The sequence below is a fragment of the Panulirus ornatus genome, chromosome 62 (genome assembly GCF_036320965.1).
Source record: "Panulirus ornatus isolate Po-2019 chromosome 62, ASM3632096v1, whole genome shotgun sequence".
NCBI classification, from domain to species: domain Eukaryota; kingdom Metazoa; phylum Arthropoda; class Malacostraca; order Decapoda; family Palinuridae; genus Panulirus; species Panulirus ornatus.
Genome location: NC_092285.1, coordinates 4,407,458 through 4,419,224, shown reverse-complemented (window position 1 = coordinate 4,419,224; position 11,767 = coordinate 4,407,458). Strand labels below are relative to the sequence as shown.

The 11,767-nt window shown below is 48.4% G+C and overlaps 1 protein-coding gene across 1 annotated transcript in view; it reads right to left on the bottom strand.

The window, feature by feature from the left end:
* Positions 1-212: 212 nt before the first annotated feature.
* Positions 213-11,767, bottom strand: part of LOC139745786 (uncharacterized) — an 82,293-nt gene continuing 70,738 nt past the window's right edge. Inside the window, exons 2-3 of the mRNA XM_071656327.1 lie at positions 4,209-4,505; positions 213-1,000 (exon numbers count right to left, since the gene is read on the bottom strand). Coding sequence (XP_071512428.1) covers positions 698-1,000; positions 4,209-4,505 — 600 coding nt within the window. The 3' untranslated portion in view covers positions 213-697. The remainder of the gene's footprint in view (positions 1,001-4,208; positions 4,506-11,767) is intronic.

Genomic DNA, 11,767 nt, shown 5'->3' with positions numbered 1-11,767 from the left:
TCCAGAAGAAAGAAAAAAAGAGATTTATTTCCTTCCAACGTAATCAATTCTGGAGAGGTCGAATGATCAGGTATGTGGCAGGCGATAGGTCGAATACAAAAGGCATCTCATAATGATATTTTTTTATTCCAATAGTAGAAAAGATATATATATATATATATATATATATATATATATATATATATATATATATATATATATATATATATATATATAAACACAGTTAATATAAACATATTGCACGTACAAATTGATGAGAAATGACATCATGACAAATCAGTACCAATCATTAGAGTAAATCATGAATGATTACAACCATTACATCAAACTAAATATACATAATCTACGTATCCTTTATCAGACGCTTTATGTTAAGCTGAGGTGGGGAGAAGTCCTATGAATAAGAGGAACACCAGTTGGACCTGACAAACCTCTTATCAGAGAAAAGCTTTTCAATTTAAGAGGAAAAGATGAATCAATTTACACGAAGGAATAGTGAATAATTCGTCTGATGTTAAGGATTTCCAGCAAGACACGGATATAACAAATAAATAAGAAATACAATGTCATTCATCATTGATACCATTACTGAGATAATCTATAGAAAAAAACCACGTGTGAACACTTCACTGTACAGGGAAATAGCCGGTGGATGATGGTGGGTGGTGTGTGGTGCCTTCCTTCCTTCCTTCGTCAGTTAATGTGACTGATATCCTTCGAAAGGGTTGTAACCCTTGAAGTCAAACCCTTGGAAGCCACGGTAACCTTTGAACCCGCCAAATCCACTGGAGATCGTGGGTGTTGGGCGGTGGTAGGCAGGCGCGGGTGGCGGGGCGTGGTAGGAGGGCGCGGGGACGTGGTAGACTGGAGGGGCGCACTTGGTGACTTCAACCTCTTGTACCTGCGTCTCCGTCAGGACGACTGTGTTTTCCTCCACCTCCGTCTGCGTCTGCACCACCAACCGCGTCTCCTGCACTGTCTCGTAAGCCGTGGTCACCACCTGGGCCGAGCAGGGCGCCAAACGTTATAATAAAAGAGGCGGAAACTTAACACGGACACACCCATCTCGTCTCAAAAACGTCTGGTCGACAACAGGTACAGTCCACTATTCACACAATCCAACATGTTGGTCAAATTACATATGAAGTGTGGTACGTACATATGAGCCTGGAGCACACATGGCTTCATAAAAGGTATATATCAAGCTAAAATATCGTTAATCATTCTGTCGTTACCCAGTCTTTATGTATACTCGTAATTACACATACGAGAGGGACACAGAAATACATATGAACAACCCTCTGTAGGGTCACTATTATTATCATTATCATTATTATTATTATTATTATTATTATTATTATTATTATTATTATTATTGTTATTATTATTATTATTATCATTATTATTATTATTGTTATCATTATTATCATTACCACAGTCCATGAAGGGAGAGACTTTAAATACATGTAAGTGCACAGAAGAGAGCAAAGGAAGGCTCCATTGGAACCATATGTACCTAGGTTATGTATATTTTTGAACTCAGTCTACAACATAAGGATGAATTGGGTCATTACAAGCAGGACCAGAGGAGAGTGTGAGCAGACTTTGGTAGTGAGTAACCTCATTATTACGAGATAATAATGAGGTAGAAAATGAGATGATGAGGTAGAGCAGAGAGCTTGTTCACTCTCTCATTACACAACCGAAGAATGTATTTCATGCGGCTACAGCAGCTTCGAAACTGCACTCCAAACAGGAGCAGGGAAATGTTGGATTCTTTTTCGAGCAAGGGGTTCGAGACTGGGCCATATTTCTTCCCATCTACTGACGATAATAATCTATACAAACCTTGCCAAAGGTGAATTCTCACTCACCGCCGGTCACCCAACACCAGTGACCCTATGACTGTAATCTGTAACCTCCTGTAATCTTGCTCGTTCTAAAACCATTTGATCACCATTCCATCTCCATCACACTCTGGGAAAGCCTTAGAAATGGCTAGTACGATAGACACCGGCCAATGTCAGCGGTTTTTCGTTCATATTTGCTTCGCTATAATGAACAGAAGTTCAGTTCTGAAACGGGCCACAGAGGGAATGGTCTAAGCCACTCCTAAACTGCAAAAATACTTAAATGTCTCTTATCAATTCCTGGTGTTGTACATCATGGGCTCCTGATGCTGTAGTGGGCTGAGGGAAAACTGGTGTTACAGAAGAACAATGAAATGAACACTGTGAGATCAGGGTAGGTAGGTACAGGCTGGCCACTCCTCACACCTGGTGCTGGACATCTTCCTCATAATATAGTCTTTACTTTCGTGCTCAAGGTTGTGTGTGTGAGAGAGAGGGAGAGGGAAGGAGGACACATGCCTCGCCCTCGTTCTTAATATGTCCTTCATCAACGACCATTAACAACGGGACGAAGCTTGTCAGCGAAGCTGGGAAAAGCCACCACTGAGGGAATGTCTCTCTCCCAGTGTGAGTGTGAGGAAGTCTTTCCCAAACTCCAGGTCCCTCTACCCAAAAACCCTCCTCCCAAATGAAAGAAAGATCAATTAATAAAATAAAAATTAAATGAATAAATAAATGAATAAAACTTAAACAAAATATCCTAACTTTATGAGACCCTACCTGCGAGCGACAACATTGCAAACTACTGGTCAACAAGCAATCACGAACGCGTTTATTACTGTATATACAACGTACAGACAGACAGACAGAAAGACGAATACAGCGCCTGAAACCTGAAATAAACAGGCCACTTGGAGTCTTATTATTTATGTTGTTAGACTGAATGGCAATCAAGAAATTGGAGGTCGAACGAGGCAAACGTGGACGTCTTGAATGCCAGTAACTAAATCATGGTTTTCATGCCATAATGTTAATAACTGATAATAATAAATGACCCCCAGCCATTAACAAGGAGAGCACACATCTCAAAAACTAACGCAAAAAAGAGCCAAAATCTATGGTTTGTTTACTGGCGCTGCTGTGAGGCCTCGTCCTAATGGTGCTGGCTGTTAATTTGAATTATTATTCCCTTATTTACATAAAAGATTTACTCCTCAATAGATTAAAAAAATAATTATTTACATTCCCAATTCTTAATAGTTTACCCCTTACTATTATTGTCTCTCCATATAGTATAGGATGCTAAGAGGAATTACCGGTCTGTATGTTGTAAGGTCACACACACACACACACACACACACACACACACACACACACACATACATACACACACACACACACACATACACACACACACACACACTCACACACACACACATACACACACACACACACACACGGGCAGTAGTGCTGGGACGACATCAGTGGATTACATACTGAAATTCCAGATTTCAGAAGCTTCACGTACCAGCAAGTTTGTTGTTTACCTTACCACTTTGTACTGGACGAGGAGGAGGGAATCTCCATACAACCAATCTAAACCTAACGAGGTCGTAAGTCGTCAGAATGAGGTTAAACCAAGTGACGTCATCAATCCTTAAATACAGGTGACACAAAATGAAACTCGTTCTTTAGAAAACCAGGTTCATCTACCGCGAGACGTTGTCCTGAAACAAGGAGGTTCAGTCAAGCGAAAACTACTATATAACGAGCTGTTCAGGTTAATTGATCGGTAGGTTGTTTGGGTTTGAGGATGGCCAAGGTCAGTGTTGTATGGTTGCGAGGCGTGGGTTATGGATAAAGTTGTGCGCAGGAGGATGGATGTGCTGGAAATGAGATGTTTGAGGACAATGTGTGGTGTGAGGTGGTTTGATCGAGTAAGTAACGTAAGGGTAAGAGAGATGTGTGGAAATAAAAAGAGCGTGGTTGAGAGAGCAGAAGAGGGTGTTTTGAAATGGTTTGGTCACATGGAGAGAATGAGTGAGGAAAGATTGACCAAGAGGATATACGTGTCGGAGGTGGAGGGAACGAGGAGAAGTGAGAGACCAAACTGGAGGTGGAAAGATGGAGAGAACAAATTTTGAGTGATCGGGGCCTGAACATGCAGGAGGGTGAGAGGCATGCACGGAGTAGCGACGTCACGGTGTCCGTACACGTCAACAGGAGGGGAAGCAGGAGATGAGTTTTCCGTGAACGCCAGGCCAGCTGTACGCCTCTCTCTCTCTCTCTCTCTCTCTCTCTCTCTCTCTCTCTCTCTCTCTCTCTCTCTCTCTCTCACGCAATACGTCAACGCCTCACCTGCACCGTCTCCGTCTGTACGTTCACCACGATCTCGGTGACGTACTGCGTCTCCGTCTCCGTTTCCGTCTCGGTGACCAGCTGGGTCTGCGTCTTGACCACCTGTTCCACTACGGTGGAGTAGGCCGTCTCCACTTGGGTGTTGACCTCCGTCACCACGTCGTATACGGTGACGGTCGGAGCGTAGCAGGGCGGGGGCGCGCCGTACGACGGGGATGGGCGTCCGTACTGGGCGTCGCAGACCGTCGCAAGCAACGCCGTCAGCCACGCAGCAACACACAGTCGTACGCCAGCCATCTGGGGGGGAAAAAAGAAGGCCAACCCTTTATTAGTGATAAGGGTCAAAGGTCACGGTTCGCTGGCTGGGGTCAAGGTTCATGTGTGAAGAGGGTCAAAGTTCACAATACAAGCACAAATTGTCATATATCTGGAGGCCAATAACCAAGGATTATCATTATCATTACCATTATCATAATTATCATTATCATTACCATTATCATAATTATCATTACCATTATCATAATTATCATTATCATAATTATCATTATCATCATTACGACCCATGGTTGAGTTACGAGGGGGATAAAGGCCTACATGACCCTTCCTAGAGGTCAAATATCTACATGACCCATGGGTCAACACATGGAGGGAGGTCAGGCATAAGGATTTACCTCCCTGCCAACACGGTAACAGAGACAAGGTAGAGGGATTACCTCCCTGGGTGAAGGGAGGGGGGGATTTACCTCCCTGGGTAAAGATAGAGGGATTTACCTCCCTGGGTGAAGGGAGGGGGGATTTACCTCCCTGGGTAAAAGGAGGGGGATTTACCTCCCTAGGTAAAGGGAGGGGGATTTACCTCCCTAGGTGAAGGGAGGGGGATTTACCTCCCTGGGTGAAGGGAGGGGGATTTACCTCCTTGGATGAAGGGAGGGGGATTTACCTCCCTCGATGAAGGGAGGGGGGATTTACGTCCCTGGGTAAAGGGAGGAGGATTTACCTCCCTGGGTGAAGGGAGGGGGATTTACCTCCCTGGGTGAAGGGAGGGGGGATTTACCTCCCTAGGTAAAGGGAGGGGGATTTACCTCCTTGGATGAAGGGAGGGGGATTAACCTCCCTGGATGAAGGGAGTGGGATTTACCTCCCTGGATTAAGGGAGGGGGATTTATCTCCCTGGGTGAAGGGAGGGGGATTTACCTCCCTGGGTGAAGGGAGGGGGATTTACCTCCCTGGGTGAAGGGAGGGGGATTTACCTCCCTGGGTGAAGGGAGGGGGATTTACCTCCCTGGCTGAGGGTGAATAACGAGAGAGAGTGACACTTGTATTCTGGTAATTAACTGATAACTAATTTATGAACTGCGAAACATGATCGAAAATACACAAGACCACCAGTAAGTCATATTCTTTATCATTTATGGATCAGGAAAAAAGGGAAGTGGGTTGGTTGCCATACAAAAATAAGTTGATTAAGTTCAGTCCATAAATCTAAGTTGGTTCAGTTCAACGAGGTTGAATGTAAGTAAGTTTCTAGGATACTGAAGTGAAAGTTGGCACAGTTAATGTGGAGCAGCGAGAGTGTGTGTGTGTGGCCAGATGACGGTAACCCGGCCATCGACCTGCACCCACACCCGTCCACACCCACACCCGTCCACACCCACACCCGTCCACACCCACACCCGTCCACACTTACAATCGTCCACAATCCGTCCACATCTACACCCGTGCATACCAACACCCGTCCACACCTACACCCGTCCACACCCACACCCGTCCACACCTACACCCGTCCACACCCACACCCATCCACACCCACACCCGTCCACACCCACACCCGTCCACACCCACACCCGTGCATACCTACACCCGTCCACACCCACACCCGTCCACACACACCCGTCCACACCCACACCCGTCCACACCCACACCCGTCCACACCCACACCCGTGCATACCTACACCCGTCCACACCCACACCCGTCCACACCCACACCCGTCCACACCCACACCCGTCCACACCCACACCCGTCCACACCCACACCCGTGCATACCTACACCCGTACACACCCACACCCGTCCACACCCACACCCGTCCATAGCTCCACCCGTCCACACCCACACCCGTCCACACCCACACCCGTCCACACCCACACCCGTCCACACCCACACCCGTCCACACACACCCGTCCACACTTACAATCGTCCACAATCCGTCCACATCTACACCCGTCCATACCTCCACCCGTCCACACCCACACCCGTCCACACCCACACCCGTCCACATATACACCCGTCCACAACCACACCCGTCCACACCCACACCCGTCCACACCCACACCCGTCCACACCCACACCCGTCCACATATACACCCGTCCACAACCACACCCGTCCACACCCACACCCGTCCACACCCACACAACACTCCAGACATCCCACATACCGAAGATTAACACTTAAAAGAGATACTGTTCTCCACCATACATCACGTAGACAGCATTCCAGTGGCAGTGTGGGAGCAGTGGGCACATAACTAGTGGGTTAGGTGGGGGATAGTACAGTGGGTACAGTACGTGGGCATAGGAGGGGTGACAAGTGGGGCCCAGGGACCCACGAGTGTGGGTACAGTACGTGGGCATAGGTGGGGTGACAAGTGGGGGCCCAGGGACCTATGAGTGTGGGTACAGTACGTGGGCATAGGTGGGGTGACAAGTGGGGGTCCAGGGACCCATGAGTGTGGGTACAGTACGTGGGCATAAGTGGGGTGACAAGTGGGGGGCCCAGGGACCCACGAGTGTGGGTACAGTACGTGGGCATAGGTGGGGTGACAAGTGGGGTCCAGGGACCCACGAGTGTGGGCACAGTACGTGGGCATAGGAGGGGTGACAAGTGGGGCCCAGGGACCCACGAGTGTGGGTACAGTACGTGGGCATAGGTGGGGTGACAAGTGGGGGCCCAGGGACGACCCCCCCACTCAGGCTCCCCTCCCTTAACGGTGGGAGATGGGGGGGGGGGGTCTAGGCTACATCAATACACGATGTATAATTACAGGAGAGTGGGTCAAGCTGGGTCACAGGCCGGGGTCAAGCTGGGCCACAGGCCGGGGTCAAGCTGGGCCACAGGCCGGGGTCAAGCTGGGTCACAGGCCGGGGTCAAGCTGGGCCACAGGCCGGGGTCAAGCTGGGCCACAGGCCGGGGTCAAGCTGGGCCACAGGCCGGGGTCAAGCTGGGTCACAGGCCGGGGTCAAGCTGAGCCACAGGCCGGGGTCAAGCTGGGCCACAGGCCGGGGTCAAGCTGGGCCACAAGCCGGGGTCAAGCTGGGCCACAAGCCGGGGTCAAGCTGGGTCACAGGCCGGGGTCAAGCTGGGTCACAGGCCGGGGTCAAGCTGGGTCACAGGCCGGGGTCAAGCTGGGCCACAGGCCGGGGTCAAGCTGGGCCACAGGCCGGGGTCAAGCTGGGCCACAGGCCGGGGTCAAGCTGGGCCACAGGATGGGGTCAAGCTGGGTCACAGGCCGGGGTCAAGCTGGGCCACAGGCCGGGGTCAAGCTGGGCCACAGGCCGGGGTCAAGCTGGGCCACAGGCCGGGGTCAAGCTGGGCCACAGGATGGGGTCAAGCTGGGCCACAGGCCGGGGTCAAGCTGGGTCACAGGCCGGGGTCAAGCTGGGTCACAGGCCGGGGTCAAGCTGGGCCACAGGCCGGGGTCAAGCTGGGTCACAGGCCGGGGTCAAGCTGGGGCCACAGGCCGGGGTCAAGCTGGGCCACAGGATGGGGTCAAGCTGGGCCACAGGCCGGGGTCAAGCTGGGCCACAGGCCGGGGTCAAGCTGGGCCACAGGCCGGGGTCAAGCTGGGCCACAGGCCGGGGTCAAGCTGGGTCACAGGCCGGGGTCAAGCTGGGCCACAGGCCGGGGTCAAGCTGGGCCACAGGCCGGGGTCAAGCTGGGCCACAGGCCGGGGTCAAGCTGGGCCACAGGCCGGGGTCAAGCTGGGTCACAGGCCGGGGTCAAGGGATCTTGAGCCGCCCAAGCGATTTTAATTGAGCGCAGATAACGTTCCCTTCTGCCACAGTGGCCTGTTATCTCTCAGGTAGAGATAAGAGATAATATCTATTACTCCATTATCTATCTCCCCTGTGGTCTCTGGCACCCCGTGTGGAAAGATGATTTTAACACGGAAATTCAAAATGATTTCAGTCCATCCTGAAAATTCATGGCATGAAAGAGAGTGAACAGAAAACGAGAAGTGGGCCAGGCCAGGGAGTGCGGCGAAGAAAGAAAACGGCGACAGAAAATGAGATGCGAGCCAGGGAGCGGGACGGCGATGAAAGAAAACGTGAACGGAAAAACGGGAAGTGCGCCGAAGGAGGGGGGGAGGGGGTGGGGGGGATATGGGCGTGGCAGCGGCCGGCTCGTGTGTAGGGGGAGGAGGGGGGGAGTGAGGGGGGAGGAGGGGGGGGTGTGAAAGTGTCCAGGAGTCGCGGCAATTCCCCCCCCCCCCTAACCGGGCCGCGCCTCCCCTTGCCGTCGACAGCACCCGCGCCCACCGCCCGCGCGCCCACAACAGACACTCTTACCCACCCTCCACACTACCAGCAGACAGACGGGCGTGGTGTGCTCTGTCCTACCCAACAGTGAACCGTTAAGTATTCTAAAGTAATTTATAAGTGAGGTGCGGGTTCCAGGAGGCGAGGGAGCGAACACTTAAGTCTCGCAACACGTCTTTATCAGTGGATGTTTAGCATCTTCTTCCCTTCCTTTGCCCCAGGAGAATGGCCGACCCGGTGTCCACTGCCAATATGGTCCGTGACTCCAGTATATTATCCTCATTATCATATAATTATCATCATTATCACATAATAATTAGCATCATGACAGTCATCTACCCACAGAACTTGTTCTTCTGAAGGGGCTTCCACAACTTCATGTCTTGAGCTTCTTTCAGTGGCAGGGAACTGATGGTTCCTTGAGAGACAGACGATTTTCCACGAAGCTGTACTCCGATTAATACAACCTTACTGAAGGTGTTTATATATATATATATATATATATATATATATATATATATATATATATATATATATATATATATATATAACCACAAGAAAACGGGAAATTACGACGCGTTCAAGCGCTTTCGTATAATCATGACGACTCAAGTCTTGATATTATAATTACACGAAAGCGTTAGTTAGACACTTCGTATTTCCCGCTTCCTTGTGGCTTTCACCCACATCTTATGTACACTCGCTACATATGTACTTTTTGTATATATATATATATATATATATATATATATATATATATATATATATATATATATATATATATTTATCCCTGGGGATAGGGGAGAAAGAATACTTCCCACGTATTCCCTGCGTGTCGTAGAAGGCGACTAAAAGGGGAGGGAGCGGGGGGCTGGAAACCTCCCCTCTCGTTTTTTTTTTTTTTTTTTTTTCCCAAAAGAAGGAACAGAGAATTGGGCCAGGTGAGGGTATTCCCTCAAGGCCCAGTCCTCTGTTCTTAACGCTACCTCGCTAATGCGGGAAATGGCGAATAGTTTGAAAGAAAAGAAAGATATATATATATATATATATATATATATATATATATATATATATAGGTTTGCGGCAGGGGTGTGTGATGTCTCCATGGTTGTTTAATTTGTTTATGGATGGGGTTGTTAGGGAGGTGAATGCAAGAGTTTTGGAAAGAGGGGCAAGTATGAAGTCTGTTGGGGATGAGATAGCTTGGGAAGTGAGTCAGTTGTTGTTTGCTGATGATACAGCGCTGGTGGCTGATTCATGTGAGAAACTGCAGAAGCTGGTGACTGAGTTTGGTAAAGTGTGTGAAAGAAAGTTAAGAGTAAATGTGAATAAGAGCAAGGTTATTAGGTACAGTAGGGTTGAGGGTCAAGTCAATTCGGAGGTAAGTTTGAATGGAGAAAGACTGGAGGAAGTAAAGTGTTTTAGATATCTGGGAGTGGATCTGGCAGCGGATGGAACCATGGAAGCGGAAGTGGATCATAGGGTGGGGAAGGGGGCGAAAATCCTGGGAGCCTTGAAGAATGTGTGGAAGTCGAGAGCATTATCTCGAAAAGCAAAAATGGGTATGTTTGAAGGAATAATGGTTCCAACAATGTTGTATGGTTGCGAGGCGTGGGCTATGGATAGAGTTGTGCGCAGGAGGATGGATGTGCTGGAAATGAGATGTTTGAGGACAATGTGTGGTGTGAGGTGGTTTGATCGAGTAAGTAACGTAAGGGTAAGAGAGATGTGAGGAAATAAAAAGAGCGTGGTTGAGAGAGCAGAAGAGGGTGTTTTGAAATGGTTTGGGCACATGGAGAGAATGAGTGAGGAAAGATTGACCAAGAGGATATATGTGTCGGAGGTGGAGGGAACGAGGAGAAGTGGGAGACCAAATTGGAGGTGGAAAGATGGAGTGAAAAGGATTTTATATGATCGGGGCCTGAACATGCAGGAGGGTGAAAGGAGGGCAAGGAATAGAGTGAATTGGATCGATGTGGTATACCGGGGTTGACGTGCTGTCAGTGGATTGAATCGGGGCATGTGAAGCGTCTGGGGTGAACCATGGAAAGCTGTGTAGGTATGTATATTTGCGTGTGTAGACGTATGTATATACATGTGTATGGGGGTGGGTTGGGCCATTTCTTTCGTCTGTTTCCTTGCGCTACCTCGAAAACGCGGGAGACAGCGGCAAAAAAAAAAAAAAAATATATATATATTGGAAAGGATCACAATTTTGCGCGTGATCAAGTATATTCCTATGGGTCCACGGGGACTCATAGGAATATATATATATAGATAGATAGATAGACAGATAGATAGATAGATAGATAGATAGATAGATACATAGCATCGTCAAATGTCTGACAGGAGGAAAGAGAAAGTTCAACAGAGACACCATAGTTGCAGAACCCAACATTAACATCTCTCGCTCTCCCTTCCCTAACTATGGGTAAAATGGCTCCCAAACCTGGCCAACGCAGGCTAACCTTCACTGATGGTTTAACGCACTGGTTTATTTCCAGAGGTTTAACGCACTGGTTTATTTCCAGAGGTTTAACGCACTGGTTTATTTCCAGAGGTTTAACGCACTGGTTTATTTCCAGAGGTTTAACGCACTGGTTTATTTCCAGAAGTTTAACGCACTGGTTTATTTCCAGAGGTTTAACGCACTGGTTTATTTCTAAAGGTTTAACGCACTGGTTTATTTCTAGAGGTTTAACGCACTGGTTTATTTCCAGAGGTTTAACGCACTGGTTTATTTCCAGAGGTTTAACGCACTGGTTTATTTCCAGAGGTTTAACGCAATGGTTTATTTCTAGAGGTTTGGTGCTTTTCCTTTTCGTGCTACATACAATGGGATCTGGTTATCTTAGGCCCGACACCAGCAGAACATGAGACACTGGTTTACAGAATGAGTAACTAGTCTACATTATGAGTCACTAGTTTGCAAAATGAATACTCAGACGAGAGAATAGAGTAAATAGTCTACATCATGAGTACCTGGTCTACAGAGTGAGTAAATAGTCTACATCATGAGTACCT